General features: G+C 41.0%; 1 protein-coding gene across 1 annotated transcript in view; it reads left to right on the top strand.

The window, feature by feature from the left end:
• Nucleotides 1-6,416: 6,416 nt before the first annotated feature.
• IDO2 (indoleamine 2,3-dioxygenase 2) overlaps nt 6,417-18,683 on the top strand; it is a gene marked incomplete at both ends in the record, with an annotated part of 34,470 nt that continues 22,203 nt past the window's right edge. The window contains 2 exons of the mRNA XM_081333391.1: nt 6,417-6,515; nt 17,367-17,462. Of these exons, the coding sequence (XP_081189517.1) occupies nt 6,417-6,515; nt 17,367-17,462 (195 nt within the window). The remainder of the gene's footprint in view (nt 6,516-17,366; nt 17,463-18,683) is intronic.

The raw sequence follows: 18,683 nt of genomic DNA, 5'->3' as shown, positions 1-18,683 counted from the left end.
AAGACAAATGGCTGTCCAGTCTCTTCTCACAAACCTCCAGGGATGGAGCACCAACTACTTCTGGAGGGAAGCTGTTCCATGAATTAATTGTTTAGCTGTCAGGAAGTTTCTCCTTAGTTCTAGGTTGCTTCTCTCCTTGATTAGTTTCCATCCGTTGCTTCTTGTCCTGCCTTCGGGCGCTTTGGAGAATAGCTTGACTCCCTCTTCTTTGTAGCAACCCCTGAGATATTGGAAGACTGCTATCATATTACCCGTAGACCTTCTTTTCATTAAATTAGACATGCCCAATTCCTGCAACTATTCTTCATACGTTTTAGCCTCCAGTCCCCTAATCATCTTTGTTGCTCTTCTCTGCACTCTTTCTAGAGTCTCAGCATCTTTAGCTTAATGTGCTAAGCGTGCAAGATTTAACTTAGTGTGCTGCTCAATAGCTGTGTGTTGCTTCCAAGCCAGATTTTCTCCAACCTATATTTGTCTCATATTTTGCTGGAAGGCAAATGCAAGGCTACTATGAAATGCAAGGCTGAATGTGTTCATGTGGGACCAGCATCAGAGACCGTCATGAACAGTTTGTTCCCCAACTCTTATCTATCTTCCCTCAAAAGTTTTGACAAGCATCACTTCGATCCACGTCATTTATAAAAACACTGACATCAGGAAGGGCTGCTCAACAGACTAATATAGAACTTTGCCTGTAGGTCTTATCAGTAAGTAGGTAGATTCTTGATTCATCTGTTTGGTGTCTTTTAAAGACAGGGACGATATTTACCAATCTCCAGGTTTCTTTAGGCTCCTAGTCTTATATCCAAGAATTCTTAAAGATTGTAAACAATGGTTCAGGAAGAAGAAACTCTGTAAACATCTGGATGTGTGCTCTGATCCGGACAATCTAAACTCATTCAATGCAGATAGCTCCTGCTGCAGTAACAGCATACAAAAGAGTGATCTGAACAACTGAAGAGGGAGCCAGCATAAAAGTTTCAGGAGTATATACAGGTTGCAAACACTTTAATGCTTTAAGACACATGTACTCCACTTCAGAGGGCAGTTATATATGGGCAGTTATTTAGCAACCAGGGCGAAGATAGGAAAGTGAGATTTCTGAATTTTTAAACAGCTAGTTATTAGAACAAAATGTGGCCATCTAATTTGTTGGTAGGAGCTGTTGTGATAAGGTGGTGCTAGGATTCTCCCTTATCCTTGAATTTTTAGGCGCTTGGCAAATTTCTTCCTAGCTCAAAAAGGGCTGTCTTTTATTCCGTTTACCATCATTTTATACTATTCTAAGCATTTGCTGTTGCTTTAAGTTAAAAGATGCTCAGAAAGGAATTCGTCACCTACAATCAAGGGTTCTCACCTTATTGCAAGGGTGGATCTGATTTAGGCACTAGGATTTTTATCCCCCTACACTCTCATCTGGTGTGAGTTTGTTGTTGTTCAAGCTGTCCTCAATTGCTGTTGCTTAGCATTTCATCAACTTTCCTGAATGGCAATGTCATGGTTCCGACAAATGCAGTACTTCAAAGAACTTCAAGGCATTGTTTACCTTAAAGAATCTTTTATTGCATAACTCTTCTGTTTTCTTGCTTTGTCAACCGGCCCTAGGCCTCCCAGCCAAGAACTGAATAGCATGCAGAGAAGTCAGTAGAATGAGAGTGAGGGTGGTCACTGAGGAAAACAGCATTGTGGTATCCCGACACAAACCCCACCCTTTTTTTCTATGAACATGGTGAAATGGGCAGAAACTCTCTCAATTATAGCATCTTCATTTCTCCACTACAGGTGAGGGCTATGTAATGCAATTCAGACCAAAACAAAAAGCGCCTTTGTAATGTGAGAATACTGTTAAATTTAAAAAATAATTAATAAAATTACGGCAGCGAGACTTTTAGTAGCGCAATATTGGAAGAAGGAAGAACTGCCGACTATAGAAGAGTGGACTTTAAAAGTTTCCAATTTGTCGGAAATGGCAAAGATCTCAGCGTACTTGAAAGACCAGTCACAACAGAGATATATTGTGGAGTGGAGAAGATGGATTGATTACATCCAGAATAAATATGGGACTATAAAGTTTCACCTAGCATTTGAATAAGTATTGATGTGATATATAAATTACTTGTAGTTATTTTAATAAGAGTTAAAGTGCGATAGAACTTAATATTTTATTGTTGTTTGCATATGGTAGACTATGATTGTTTGTATTTTTATACCCTGTATTTAGCTCTGGGAAGTCGGGGAGGGGGGAGGGGGAGGGGAGGGAAGAGTTGGGGAGGTTTGGGGAGAGGGGAGAGGGTTGGGAGGGGTTTTGTCTTTTAAAAAATGTACTGTAAAACTTTTCAATAAAAAAATAAAAATAAAAAAAAAAAATTAATAAAACACCAACAGTGGTATAGGCAGTAGGAACAAGCACTGGAAATAATCTTATTAAAACAAATGTTTTACAGATATAAAAGACAGCTTCCAATACAATTAAATGAATAAATTGATTAATATTATTAAATATCATTATTAAAACAAATGTTTTACAGATATAAAAGACAGCTTCCAATACAATTAAATGAATAAATTGATTAATATTATTAAATATCATTATTAAAACAAATGTTTTACAGATATAAAAGCAAGCTTCTAATAAACTGCTGTCATGACAGAAGTGTTCCAATATTCGAGGGTCAAACTATTTTCCAAAGCACCAAAAGGGAAGAACAGAAACAATGGATGGAAAATAACCAAGGAGAGCAGCAACCTCGAACTAAGGAGTCTCTGGAGATTGTCAGTCATCCAGGACATAGTTGTCCCAAAGATGCTTTTTCACAAGGCAATTGGACTTTCTTTTTTTTTCCTTTGAAGATGTTTCGCTTCTCATCCATTCTTCAGTTAGAAATGAAGAAGCTTCTTGGATGAGAAGCAAAACTTCTTCAAAGGAAAAACAAGAAAGTCCAGTTGCCTTGTGAAAAAGCATCATTACAACTAAGGAGAAATTTTCTAATGGTGATCGCAATTAACTAATGGAATAGCTTGCCTTCAGACGTTGTGGGTGCTCCATCACAGGAGGCTTTCAAACAGAGACTGGACAACTATTTATCTGAAATGGTATAGGGCAGGGGTAGGCAACCTTAAGGGACACGGTGGCTCAGTGGGTTAGGACGCTGAGCTTGTCGATCAGAAGGTCGGCACTTTGGCGGGTCGAATCCCGAGTGCCACATAACAGAGTGAGCGCCTGTTACTCGTCCCAGCTTCTGCCAACCTAGCAGTTTGAAAGCACGTAAAAATGCAAGTAGAAAAATAGGGACCACTCCGGTGGGAAGGTAACAGCGTTCCGTGTGCCTTTGGCGTCTAGTCATGCCGGCCACATGACCACGGAGACGTCCTCGGACAAGTGCTGGCTCTTCGGCTTTGAAACAGAGATGAGCACCGGCCCCTAGAGTCGAAAATGACTAGCACGCCTGTGCAGGGGAACCTTTACCTTTACCTTAGGCAACCTCGGCTCTTTTATGACTCATGGACTTCAACTCCCAGAATTCCTGAGTCAGCATAGTTGACTCAGGAATTCTGGGAGTTGAAGTCCATGAGTCATAAAAGAGCCAAGGTTGCCTACCCTGGTGTAGGGTCTCCTGCTCAAGCAGGGGGTTGGACTGGAAGACCTCCAATGTCCCTTCCAACTCTATTATTCTATCTTCTATGTTGTTGTTGTTGTTGTTATTATTATTGTTGTTGTTGTTATTATTATTATTATTATTATTATTATTATTATTATTATTATTATTATTATTATTATTATTATTATTATTATTATTAGTCATCTAGTCCAACCCCCTGCTCAGGCAGGAAACCCTATACCATTTCAGACAAATGGCTGTCCAGTCTTTTCAAAAACTTCCAGTGTTGGAGCATTCACCATTTCTGGAGGCAGGTTGTTCCATTGGTTAATTGTTCTAACTGTCGGGAAGTTTCTCCTTAGTTCTAGGTTGCTTCTCTCCTTGACTAGTTTCTATCCATTGCTTCTTGTCCTGCCTTCGGGCACTTTGGAGAACAGCTTGACTCCCTCTTCTTTGTGGCAGCCCCTGAGATATTGGAACACTGCTATCATGTCACCCCTCACCCTTCTCTTCGTTAAACTACACATACCCAATTCCAGCAACCGTTCCCTATATGTTTTAGCCTCCAGTCCCCCAATCATCTTTGTTGCTCTTCTCTGTACTCTTTCTAGTGTCTCGACATCTTTTTTACATCGTGGTGACCGAAACTGGATGCAGTGTTCTAAGTGTGGCCTTACCAAGGCATTGTAAAGTGGTATTAACACTTCACGTGATGTTGATTCTACCCCTCTGTTAATGCACCCCTAACACTGTGTTGGCTTTTTTGGCAGGTGCAGCACACTGCTGGCTCATGTTTAAGTGATTGTCCACTAGGACTCCGAGATCCCTCTCACAGTTAATACTATTGAGCAAGGTACCCCCTATGCTATACTTGTGCATTTGGGTTTTTTTGACTAAATGTAGAAGCTTTTTTCACCATTGAATTTCATTTTGTTAGATAGCGCCCAGTGTTCAAGTCTGTCCAGAACCTCCTGTATCTTAAGCCTATCTTCTGGAGTGTTGGCTATTCCTGCCAGCTTGGTGTTGTCTGCAAATTTGATGAGTTCCCCATCTATCCCCTCATCCAAATCATTGATGATATCTCTCTGTAAGTTTTTAAACTAATAGCAATAGCAGTTCAACTTATATACCGCTTCATAGTGCTTTACAGCCCTCTCTAAGTGGTCTACAGAGTATGCATATTTCCTAACAACAATCTGGGTCCTAATTTTACTGACCTCGGAAGGATGGAAGGCTGAATCAATCTTGAACCAGTCAGGATCGAATACCTGGCAGTTGGCAGAATTAGCCTGCAGTACTGCATTCTAAACCCCATAGAACCACCAGGGCTCTTAATGCTTCTATTCCCCAGATTCTGCAACTATTGTGCAGGGCAAGGATATGACCCAGGGAAAAGATGCAGCATCAGCATCTTTGATGATGCCAAATGGTGGCCAAAGTATGATAAGATCATCACGCCAAGACCATATTCAAAATGCAAGTTGACTTATTCAGGTTTATAAGTTGCAATGATGAGGTTGACATGCATGCTTTGTCATTTAACACCTGCTTGTCTCCTGCACTTACCATGGAAGCAGCTGCTTTAATGAGTTACAAAATCTGTTGCATGAGCATCCCAGCCTGCTCTGAGACACTTTCTATTTTTGTATCCAAATGCCGCATTGCCCTAATGTGATACCTTCCCTAAGTACACACTCAGAAAAGCAAAGATGCCCACAACAGCTCCAGATGGCATTCCAGAATTTAGCATTAATTCAAAATAATAATTTTTGAAGTGTTGATATAGTGCCTGAAAAAGCTGCTAACTTTTGTTCTAATCTTTTTTAAGAGTTTGGGGAGCCATAACAGCACCTCTAAATGCTCCTAACAAAGGTGATTAGAGCAGGGGACCCCAACCTTTTGAGCACCAGGGACCGGTTCTGTGGAGAGAGGTTTTCCTATGGACTGGAGAGGGGGGCGTGGTTTCCCATGCTGCCTGCATCCCATGGATGGGGCTTCTCTTGTTTGCACTGCCCAGTTTATGGCATGCCACGGCCTGGTGCCGGTTCACAGAATTAGGGGACTGGAGGATAAAGCATACGATGAACAATAGAGGTAACTAGATATGTCTAGTTTAACAAAAAAAAGAGGACACGATATCAGTCTTCCAATATCTATGGGCTGTCGTAGAGAAGAGGGGGTCGACCTCGTCTCCAAAGCACCTGAGGGCAGGACAAGAAGTGATGGGTGGAAGATCATTAAAGAGGGAAATTAAGGAGAAATTTCCTGACAGTGAGAACTATTAATCATTGGAACAGCTTTGCCTCCAGAAGTTGTGGGTGCTCCATCACTGGAGGTTTTTAAGAAGAGACTGGACAGCCATTTGTCCTGCATGCTGTATAGAGTCTTCTGCTTGGGCGGGGCAGGCAGGCCTAGAAAAGCGACTATGTCTCTTCCAACTCTATTATTCTGTATTCCTTTTGTTTTTTATTCTTATCAAACGAGCTGCCTTTAATGATTCACTTTGTAGATTCTCCCATCCCTTCTGAACTCTTTTCTGTTTTTGAATTTGGTCTATGGATGAGGTATTATCAATATACCTCCCTGATGTTTATCCAGCTCCACTGATCATTGGTCAGTGGCATTTAACAGGCCAAAGGTCTGAGATTAGGAGGAACAGGGAAAAGACTTTGCCTAATCAAGATCTACTAATAGTTACTAGTAAGGTTGTCTTGGTCAGTAGCCACTGTGAGGTTCTGAGCTTCACTTCATCCCAAATTGAGCAGGCTACTTAATCCTAGGGCAAATTCACAAGTCTGGCTGCCAAGTCTCATAAGAATGGAGAACGCTACCGATCATGTGAAACAGAAGCCGGCCTTCACACTGAAGAGATTTCATATTTCTGAAGATTATGGTTTCCTTCTTCCAAACCCATTGGTAGGTGCAGCCTTTTGCTAAAAACTAAAGTTATGGGAGGAAGGGGAAAGTGTTCAGAAGGCAGGGAGCAAGGAAGGCGGTTGGATCTTTCCCAAGGTTGTCTAATTCAGCTGATGGATTTGGGCTTGCAGAATGATCTGGGATCATTTTGGCGTTTGGTGTTTAAATATTTCAGAGACTAAATAAGCTTTCAGATAGGGAGAAGGAGGACTGTCTTGGTTCTGATTTCCTTACATAGCTGCAGTGCTTTTTTTGTACAGTAAAAGAAAAAGGTGTTGGAACTCACCGCGAGCTGCATTGGTTACCAGTTGTCTTCCGGGTGAGGTTCAAGGTCTTAGTGATGGTTTTTAAGTCCTTACATGGCATGGGTCCGGAATACCTCGGGGACCACCTGCTGCCGGCGTCGACTCCCCTCCGCCCCGTGCGTTCCCACAGAGAGGGCCTCCTCAGGGTGCCTCCAGTCAGAGAATGTCGGCTGGTGGCCCCCAGGGGGAGGGCCTTCTCTGTGGGCGCTCCGGCTTTGTGGAATCAGCTGCCGGTTGAGCTCCGGATGGCACCGGATCTCCGCTCCTTCCGGCGCGGGTTAAAGACCCATTTATTTGAACAAGCTGGCCTGGCCTGATGGGGAGTTACTTAGGGTTTTAATATTTATATATATTTTCTATTGTTTTTATTGTGGGCAATAATTTAATTCTTTTTTAACTTTTGTATTTTTGTAGTTTTATGATATGCCCTGTTCACCGCCCTGAGTCCTTCGGGAGAAGGGCGGTATAAAAATTTAATAAAACCTAAACCTAAAACCTAAACATGTCATACAACCTGCCTTGCCTACCCTACAAGGGTCCATCCCAAAAAGGTGCCGGAACTCCGTTCTATGACAAAAAAACAACCCTGCATAGCTGTAAGAATGAGAATGGCGAATGGGGTCAGGTACCAACAAATGTGAGGATCATTTTTTCCCTAATCTAAGAAAGACAGATAATAAATAGCTTTTGTCTCTGAATGAGTAGAGACCTGAAGATAGCTTCCCAGTATGGTAGTGATCCGTGGAAGGACATAAGATAAGCTTTGCTGGGAGCAGAAAGCGTCTTTTTCATAGCTCATTTTTCAATCAAATGCACAACCTTTTGGGCCAAAAGATCTAAGGAGAGAGACTGATTGAAGCTAGCAGGGAAAAGAATATAATTGATATAATGTAAATGAGAATTAAGTCTGCTTTACATAGTAGTACATTGGCCAGAGTAGCTCGTTAGGTGGGATGGGTGGCTAAATGAATAAATAAAATCAATTACCTTAATGTCAGTTATGACTATATTCCCTTTCCATATGCTAGAAAAATTCTTTCCATGCCTTCCCAAACTCTTTGATGTGTCCTTATGCTATATCTCCTTCAAAAATTACTACCCAGCTGTAATGTTTAACTTCACAGTTAAACATTATTAAATTACATAAAGAGTAATTTTATTAACTGTGTTTCATTAATTTAATCTGAAATAACCTTTGTCTTGTCTGCTTGGGTACTCCAGTCCTAGCCCAAATTCCCCCAAACTGTGCACTTTTGCTTAGTGATCCAGTTTTAGTTCTAGGGAAAAGTCGTGCTGTGCCTTTTGGGTGTTTTAGGGGGAGAAGGACTGAGGCTAGTAGCTTGGCCAGTAGCTTCTGCAAGGGAAGCTCAGAATTTGGAAGATTAGGATGTGGTTGCAGCTTGTCCTGCTCCCATTAGAAGGAGGTATGTGACACCATCTTCTTTGCTCTCTTCTTCTGTGGGCACCACAGGATGAGCGTCCCTAATGGATGGGTGTGTGGTCCAGAAAAGCACCAGTGGAAGAATTGGGACAACTGGTTCAGAACATCTGAAATCTTCTTAGTTAGAGTGTGGGAACGGCCAGAATTTGGCCTCCCAAAAATTTGGTCTCTCAGCCTTCAGCTGTCCCAAACCCCCTTAAGGGCCTCCACGTGAAGTTACAGTGAAGAGCATACTCTCCTGGCTCACAGGCAGGCTGGCATGTGGGAGGTTTGGGAAACGTTATGATAGAGCTTTCACATATATCTTTAGTATCTTGTTTTTGTAATTATCTCATAGGCACCTGAGAAGTTCTCACTATGTATCCAATTATCTCTATGTATCCTATGTTGTCTCCTTCATGGATTACTGCCTTGTCGTGGCGAAGGGGCTTGCGTAATTCAATGAAGCTATGAGCTATGCCGTGCAGGGCCACCCAAGACGGACAGGTCATAGCCAAGAATTCTGACAAAACGTGATCCACTGGAGAAGGAAATGGCAAACCACTCCAGTATCTTTGCCATGAAAACCCTATGGACAGTACCAAAAGGCAAAATGATATGACGCTGGAAGATGAGCCCCTCAGGTCGGAAGGCGTCCAATATGCTACTGGGGAAGAGCAGAGGGCTAGTACTAGTAGCACCAGAAAGAATGAAGCGACTGGGCCAAAGCCGAAAGGACGCTCAGCTGTGGATGTGTCTGGTGGTGAAAGGAAAGTCCGATGCTGTAAAGATTTTTCTCCATAGGAACCTGGAATGTAAGATCCATGAATCAAGGAAAGCTGGACGTGGTCAAACAAGAGATGACAAGACTGAACATCGACATCTTAGGTATCAGCGAACTAAAATGGACAGGAATAGGTGAATTTAATTCAGATGACCATCAGGTATACTACTGCGGGCAAGAATCCCTCAGAAGAAATGGAGTAGCCTTCATAGTCAATAAAAGAGTAGGAAAAGCAATACTGGGATACAATCCTCAAAATGACAGAATGATCTCAGTTTGAATCCAAGGCAAACCATTCAATATCACAGTAGTCCAAGTCTATGCCCCAACCACCAGTGCTGAAGAGGATGAAATTGACCGGTTCTATGAAGCCCTACAGAACCTTATAGAACTAACACCAAAAAATGATGTCCTTATCATCATGGGGGATTGGAATGCTAAAGTAGGAAGCCAAAAGATAACCGGAATAACAGGCAAGTTTGGCCTTGGAGTACAAAATGAAGCAGGGCACAGGCTGATAGAATTTTGTCAAGAGAATACGATGGTCATAGCAAACACTCTTTTCCAACAACCCAAGAGACGGCTCTACACATGGACATCACCAGACGGTCAACACAGAAACCAGATTGACAATATGCTCTTCAGCCAAAGATGGAGAAGCTCTATACAGTCAGTAAAAACAAGACCAGGAGCTGACTGTGGCTCAGACCATGAGCTTCTCCTTGCAAAGTTTAAGCTTAAACTGAAGAAAGTAGGGAAAAGCACTAGGCCACTCAGGTATGAATTAAATCATATCCCTGTTGAATATACAGTAGAGGTGACAAATAGATTTAAGGAATTAGATCTGATAGACAGAGTGCCTGAAGAACTATGGACAGAGGTTCGCGACATTGTACAAGAGGTAGCAACTAAAATCATCCCAAAGAAAAAGAAATGCAAGAAAGCAAAATGGCTGTCTGAGGAAGCTTTGCAAATAGCTGAGGAAAGGAGGGAAGCGAAAGGCAAGGGAGAAAAAGAAAGATACGCCCAATTGAATGCAGAATTCCAGAGAATAGCTAGAAGAGATAAGAATGCCTTCTTAAATGAACAGTGCAAAGAAATAGAAGAAAACAATAGAATAGGGAGGACCAGAGATCTTTTCAAGAAAATTGGAGAGATGAAGGGAACGTTTAATGCAAAAATGGGCATGATAAAGGACCAAAATGGCAGGGACCTAACAGAGGCAGAAGAGATTAAGAAGAGGTGGCAAAATTACACAGAAGAACTATACAAGAATGAGCTTAACGTCCCAGATAATCACAATGAGTTGGTCACTGACCTCGAGCCAGACATCCTAGAATGTGAAGTGAAGTGGGCCTTAGAAAAGCTGAGCAACAACAAAGCTAGTGGAGATGACAGTATTCTAGCTGAGCTATTCAAAATCTTAAAAGACAGTGCAGTAAAAGTGCTACACTCAATTTGCCAGCAAATTTGGAAAACTCAACAGTGGCCACAGGATTGGAAAAGATCAGTTTACATTCCAATTCCAAAGAAAGGCAGTGCCAAAGAATGTTCAAACTATTGCACCATTGCACTCATTTCTCATGCTAGTAAAGTCATGCTTAAAATCCTACAAGCTAGACTTCAGCAGTATGTGGATCGAGAACTACCAGAAGTACAGGCAGGATTTCGAAGAGGCAGAGGAACTAGAGATCAAATTGCCAACATACGCTGGATCATGGAGAAAGCTAGGGAGTTCCAGAAAAACATCTACTTCTGCTTCATTGACTATGCTAAAGCCTTTGTGTGGATCATAACAAACTGTGGCAAGTTCTTAAAGAGATGGGAGTACCAGAACATCTTATTTGTCTCTTGAGAAACCTATATGCGGGCCAAGAAGCAACAGTGAGAACTGGACACGGAACCACTGATTGGTTCAAAATTGGGAAAGGAGTCCGGCAAGGCTGTATACTGTCGCCCTGCCTATTTAACTTATATGCAGAGCACATCATGAGAAAGGCAGGGCTAGATGAATCAAAAGTTGGAATTAAGATTGCCGGAAGAAATATCAACAACCTAAGATACGCAGATGATACCACTCTAATGGCAGAAAGTGAAGAAGAACTAAAGAGCCTCTTGTTGCGGGTGAAGAAGGAGAGTGCAAAACTTGGGTTGAAACTTAACATTAAGAAAACCAAGATCATGGCATCCGGCCCTCTCAATTCCTGGCAAATAAATGGGGAAGAAATGGAGGTAGTGACAGATTTTATTTTCCTGGGCTCCAAGATCACTGCAGATGGGGACTGTAGCCAAGAAATTAAAAGACGCTTGCTCCTGGGGAGGAAAGCCATGGCAAATCTAGACAGCACACTAAAAAGCAGAGACATCACCCTGTCAACAAAAGTGCGTATAGTCAAGGCTATGGTCCTCCCAGTTGCAATGTATGGCAGTGAAAGTTGGACCATAAGAAAGGCTGAGCGCCAAAGAATTGAGGCCTTTGAACTATGGTGCTGGAGAAGACTCCTGCGAATCCCTTGGACTGCAAGGCGATCAAACCGGTCAGTCCTAGAGGAGATCAATCCTGACTGCTCTTTAGAAGGCCAGATCCTGAAGCTAAAACTCAAATACTTTGGCCACCTAATGAGAAGGAAGGACTCACTGGAGAAGAGCCTCATGCTGGGAAAGATCGAGGGCAATAGAAGAAGGGGACGACAGAGAATGAGGTGGCTGGATGGAGTCACTGAAGCAGTAGGCGTGAGCTTAAATGGACTGCAGAAGATGGTAGAGGACAGGAAGGCCTGGAGGAATGTTGTCCATAGGGTCGCGATGGGTCGGACACGACTTTGCAGCTAACAACAACAATCCTATGTTGTATGAGATTGATGGAGTTTTTGTAATGTTGGAGGTGAATAAAAGTTCAGCGGGCAGTTGCTCCAGGAGGTTTTTTTGGAGACGAGGCTGCCTGGCTGGTTCAGAGCATCTCTATTGACCCGGGTCTGAATTCTTTTCCCTTCATTAGAGCTCAGCACGACCTTTTAAAATGAACCAGATCGGTGGGTAGAGAAATTGAGTGGATGATTCCTGGTAAGACCACACCTGGAACACTGTATCCAGTTGCAGTCATCCTGATACAAAAAAAAAGATGCAGAGACTCTAGAGAATGCAGAGAAGAGCAACAAAGATGATAAGGGATCTGGAGGCTAAATCGTATGATAAATAGTAGAGGGAACTAGGTATGTGTTGAAGAGAGAGACGTGGTATCTGTCTTCCGGTACTTGAGGGGCTGTCAAGGAGAAGAGGTCAACCCATTCTCCAAAGCACCGGAGGGCAGGACAATAAGTAACGGGTGGAAGATCATTAAAGAGGGATCCAACCCAGAATCGAGGAGAAATTTCCTGACAGTGAGAACAATTAACCAGCGGAGGTTTTTGAGAAGCGATTGCACAACGATTTTTATGGAATAGTACAGGATCTCCTGCTCAAGCAGGTCGTTGGACTCAAAGACCTCCAAGGCAATGGTGGGATTCAAATATGTGGAAAAAAACTGGTTCTCTGAGTGGATGCTGCTTCCGGAGGTCCATTCTGGGCCTGGGCAACAAAAAAAATTAGCTACCGGTTCTGCTGAACTGGTGCGAGCCGGCTGAATCCCATCACTGCTGCAAGGTTTCTTCCAACCCTGTTATTCTATGTTCCTTAGCATTTCTGCATGGACAAAAGAATTTCTCCAACAGTTTCTGAAAGGCAAGACTTCCTGTCAAGAGGAACCAGAGCAGAGTTGTCCAATATCTCATGGATGTTTTTTTCCCCCCCTGCTGATACCTAAATGTGGAAATGTGGAAACCAGCAGCTATCAGGGAGATAGTTGAACAAGTCAGGTTTTTCACACATTGGCTATACATTATCCCTAAATAAATGAGAGAACTTCACCACCATTCAAGGGAATATATTTTCTCCTTTGTAAGGATTTCCCAAGTAAATTTTCTTTCATCAGATTAAAGAAGATGTGGGGGAAAAATAGAGAAGGCTTTCTCTGCCAGGAAAGAGGTCCAGTTCTGAAAGATTGATTTTTCAAGAGGAAAAGAACCAATTTAAGTGTTTTGGAGAGATACTTTTCATCAGCATGGGAAAGTGTCACAAATCTCTACTTGAGGGTAAATTTAGAAAAAAGAGCCCGCTTTACCTCAGGAACATTACCAGTCATAGAAACATAGAAAACTGACAGCAGAAAAAGTCTTAGTGATCCATTGAGTCTCCCCTTTGAGGGGTGTTTTTTTAATTATTATTCCATTTATATCCCGCCCTTCTCTGAAGACTCAGGGCGGCTTACAAGCTTAGCCGCTTAGCGGCTTACAAGCTTTTTTGCTATCATGTCACCCCAATCCTTCTTTTCATCAGACCAGCCATACCCAATTCCTGCAACGGTTCTTCATATATTTTAGCCTTCACTCCCTTAATCATCTTTTTTGCTCTTCTCTGCATCTCACATTTTGGATCAGGTTAAGCAATTATCAGGGAAAATTCAAAGCCATGGCAACCATCCCCAGAATGAAATCTTTTTAATGGATGTATTTCTTATTTTTAATTATTACTTTTTCTTATTTTCGTTTCATTTATTTATTAATTTTTGTTGGATGATGGACAACTGTTTATCCCAAGCATGCTTGAACTCAGTTACTGATGATAACAGTCCTAATAGTGACAAATCTCCTTGCCCCCCCTCCAATTACTAGAAGAGAGAAATACATCTTAACAAAGTAAGAGTTGAAAGGGACCTTGGAGGTCTTCTAGTCCAACCCCCTGCTCAAGCAGGAGACCCTATATCATTTTGGACAAATAGCTGTCCAATCTCTTCCAGTGGTGGAGCACCCACAACTTCTGGAGGCAAGCAGTTCCACTGATCAATTGTTCTAAATGTCAGGACATTTCTTCTTAGTTCAAGGTAAGATCTCTCCTTGAACAGTTTCCATCTATTGCTTCTTGTGTTGCCTTCTGGTGCTTTGGAGAAAAGGTTGACCCCCTCTTCTTTGTGGCAGCCCCCCAGATATTGGAACACCGCTATCATGTCTTCCCAGTCCTTCTTTTCACCAGACTAGCCATACCCAATTCCTGCAACCGCTCTTCATATGCTTTAGCCTCCAGTCCCTTAATCATCTTTTTGGCTCTTCTCTGCATCTCCCATTTTGAATCAGAAGAAAAGACAGATGTGAGATTAAGCAATTGTCAGGGAAAATTCAAAGCAATGGCAACCGTCCCCAGAATGAAAAACTGGACAAAGAGAATCTGCAAAGCAGATTCTTCCTAACTGTTGCTAACTTTTCTACAGCCTTTTCTATTTGACTGTCTCCAGCAAAGAGTTATATTACAAGAATTTTGTTTCCCATCCCTTGTCAGAATATAATTAAAATAGCAAGTTCTTTCGTCTCCAGGGAAAATTCTCAGTGGATCAGAATGTATTAAATGCTGATGCAGCCAAGAAGCTGGAAGAACAGGGAATTTCTGGTTGTGTCCTTTTGTTACAATAAAAATTTACCCCCCCCTTTTTTGCAGACATTTCTGGATCACAGAACAGATGCTTTATCCAGTCAGTTATGATGATTAAATGGTTTATAATAGGCCACAGCACTGAAGCAGCCATTTTGTGAAGAGTTTAGCCCTCCACATGATAATGTGATTTGTCAGCCTGTTTTGGGGGTTCTCAAAGTTCTAGTTTCTTCATTGACCCCAAAGGTGACCTGTTTCCCAAGTAAGGAAGTAAACAGATCAAATTCTTCTCGATCTTTCTGATTGGTTATGATCTACAGAACTGATTGCAACCCATCAGACATAAATTAGAGGCTGACAGTTGCTTCAGACAGATAATAAAATGTGGAGATCAGCCATGTCCTTCATGGATAATCACATCTAGTGGTTGGCTAATCTTTAATAGGAGGTCCTTGACTTTGCTGAACTTCACCTGTCAATGGTACTGGTCTTTCTAGATGGTGCAGTTGGGAGTTAGGAACTATTGGAGAACTCCAAGTTCTCAATTTCTCCACTTTGAAGAGGACAATTCCTTTTAGATGTTTTTTTCAATAAAAGGGTGGGAAAACTGCACTGAACTATCCTTCTCAGCACCCTAAGCCAGTGTTCACAGTAGGCATTGAATGCTGGGAATTGTAATCTCACAATGGCTGCAGGATCATGGGTTCTCCATATCCAACCTAATCTGTACAATACTTATGTACATTTTTTGTAAATATTTTATTGGAATTTTTTAACATAAGATAATGTTGTCTGGGTAACATTTATAAGACAGTCCTTAACAATTAATTTCTATAATCTATATTCCATATGTTAATTTCATTTAATTTCCCCTTTCCCTAACGTATCTTTCTTTGCAAAACATTAGATTTAAGCAGGTTTTTTTTGCTTAACAACAATTAAATATATAGTTTCAGTAGTCCTGTGTATCGTTTTAGTTGTCTTATCATGAATCCTGTCACCATATTTATTTCAGCTTATATCTCTCCCCCAAATTCTAAATATTTTTACAAGTGACAATCTTTTTTAACACTTAACTATATTTACGTTGGTGAATTTCATTCTGTTTTTTCCCATACAAACCCTCTCATGCTTTTATATTTCCCAATCAATAAGTAAAAAAGTAAAAAGAAACAACAACAAAAAAGAACAGCTTATTTCTCCCTCCAAATTCTAAATGTTCTTACAAATAACAATCATTTCAACATTCAACTATATAAGTAGAGAGAAAAGAGGAACAAAAAAGAAGAGAAAAGAAAAAGACAAAAATACTAAACTACAAAAAATAACATACGAAGATATATATTTCTCCTAATTTAATATATATTTATTCCCTCAATTTCTCATTTTTTTAACCTTAGCTAAAAATGTATTTAAACTATTTAAACTTTAAGCATTCCCTTCAATGGTTCTAATCATCTAATCCTTTAAAACTCATTCAAAACACATTTTTTATATTTTACTTTTTTAAAAATCATTTCATCTTAGAAGAATAGAACAAGAAAAGAAAAAAAACCCCAACACAATTATATTAATTAAGAGGAGAAAAAAAAATAGAAAAAAATTTCCCTCTAAAAGTAATATATTTCAAAATTTTTCCATTTCTTAGCCATATTCAAACAAATGTCTCTTTTTGAAGTATTCTTTCTGGTAAATTCCATCTCTTTCCTGGAATTTTATTTTGATTTTTTCTCTCTGGTCATTGTCTTTCATAATCATTATATTTTGCTGTATCATTTGTTGCCCTAAAAGGATTTTTTTCTCATTCTTTTCCTTATCTTCAAAATTGTTCAGATGTATTAAAATATTTCCCGTTTGGATTAAATCATAGTTTTTTATTTTATATAATTCCATCTTCAAGTCTCTATTCTCAAAGTTATATTTAATCATCTCTGCTATGTTTTCCTGAGAAAATTCTTGAAGTGAAATTAAGTTGAAGATAAGTTGATTCATGCTCTCAAGGTTTTTCTGCATTTCCTTGTAGTTTAAGGTCATTGTCCTTTGGAAATTTTGCTGCTTATCATATGTTTCCTTTTGTAAAATGAGCATTTTATAAGGTTCCTTGTCTCTATCTTCAGAATTTTGTTCAATCATCTCTACTGTATTTTCCTGAGAAGTTTCTTGGAGTGAAATTAAGTTGAAATTAAGTTGTTTTTTGAAATTGTTGTCGCTCATCACATGTTTCTTTTTGTAAAGTATTCATTGCTTCAGCTGTGTTATTGTTTAGACAGGTGCGTTCCTAAAAGCTTAAGAGTTCAAAGGGGGGGGGAGAAAAGAAAAAAGATCCTCATCCACCAGCAGAGGTCAGCATTTGCTCATTTTTCATGTCTTTGTAGTGTTTTCTTTCTCTAAAGAGAAAATTCCACTGCCAAAGTAAAAGAGAAGGAACGGAGTCCCCCTCCCCCTTTCCTTCTTCGGAGATCTCTTATTTTGGGGATTTCCTTCTTCAGGAAAGTAGGTAGGATAGAGAAAATCAGTATTCTTACCCAGATTCAAACGTGCTGTTTTCAATTCGCTTAATTTAATCGCTTATGGCTTCCGTTGTTGTTTCAGCTATGACTGGACAAGACGTTAGCCAGCCTTTTCTTCCGTTGGTTTCTGGGAGGCTTCTCCTGGACTGTTTGGAGAGACTGCCATCTCTCCTAAGTCCCTGGGATTTCCTTCCTTCAGTCCACCCCTTCAGGGTGGATTCTGGCCCCTTAGGGTCCCCAACAAAAAGAAATTTCAGCCGGAGGATCGAATTCTCCAACTGCAACACTGAAAACAGGAACCGGAAACCCCACTTACTTATGTACATTTAATTCATATAATCACACATTTCTTTTTTGGCCTCTCTTTTTAAGAAAGAACTTCCTCCTTTCTATAATCCATGGATGGAGATTGCTCACAGGTTGGTTTACTTGATTGAGAGCCATCAACTTCGTTCCCAGATCAACAAGGTACTGAAATTCATTTTTATGCATGACTTTTAGCCATACAGATCTCACATTGTGTTTCTTGATGCTCTAGGAAGCCAGTCTTGCTTTCTTATGGACTGCTGGAGGAGTGAATGCTAGTGTGAAAAATAACTCTCATATCCACGTAGCTGAATTGGCAATCACTATAACGAAGCCACATTTGAAGTTACCTTATTTATGTTTTAATGGGCCATGTGCATGGTGGGGCAGTGGTTAGAATGCCGTTTTGCAGGCTAACTTTGCCCACTGCCAGGAGTTTGATTCTGGCCAACTCAAAGTTAACTTAGCTTTCCATCCTTTCCGAGGTCAGTAAAATGAGGACCCAGATTGTTGGGGGCAATAGGCTGACATTGTAAAGTGCCTGGAGAGTGCTGTAGAGCACTGTAGAGCAGTATATAAAGCTAAGTGCTATTGCTATTGCTATATTTGTAACCGGAGAAGCACAGAATTCTGAATTCCTCCTAACTTTGCAGCTCAAGTCCAAAAGTAAGAGTGGAGGACTTTAGGGCTGAAATTTATTTGCTACTAAGATTAAACGTGAGACTGGAGAGAGGAAGCTTTTATTTAGAAGCACAAAAGCCCTGGAAAACACTTCAAGGGCTCTTTGCCAATATTAGATCATGCAGATGCTGCAACTGCATTCACACCCTGTGTGAACACCAAGTGAGAGCTGTATTGAAGGCTGTGAATCCCAGCAAAGCCGCAGGCCCAGATGGGGTGCTGGGGATAGTGGTCAGGAATTGTGCCGATCAATTAGTAGGGGTCCTGACAAGGATTTTTAACATCTCCTTGCAAATGGCATGTGTACCATCGTGCTTGAAAGCAGCTACTATTGTCCCAGTCCCCAAGAAAACTGCAGTTGAGTGCCTGAATGACTACAGACCTGTTGCATTAACGTCTGTAGTCATGAAATGCTTCGAAAGATTGGTTCTCCAACATCTTAGGACATGCCTCCCACTGGACTTTGATAAACATCAATTTGCCTACAGGGGAAATAGGTCGACAGACGATGCCATAGCTACTGATTTACACTCTGTAGCAAGTCATCTTGAGAGATCTGGAAGTTATGTCAGGATGCTTTTTGTTGACTACAGCTTGGCTTTCAACACCATTTTACCAAGCATTCTCATCGAGAAGCTGACTGACTTGAAATTCTCCCCCGCCATCTGCGATTGGATTCAAGACTTTCTTAGGGATCGGTTA

This window comes from Vipera berus (assembly GCF_964194415.1).
Source record: "Vipera berus genome assembly, chromosome: 8".
Lineage (NCBI taxonomy): Eukaryota > Metazoa > Chordata > Lepidosauria > Squamata > Viperidae > Vipera > Vipera berus.
Note: the sequence above shows the minus strand (reverse complement) of the source record. Positions and strands in the feature narration are given on the sequence as shown.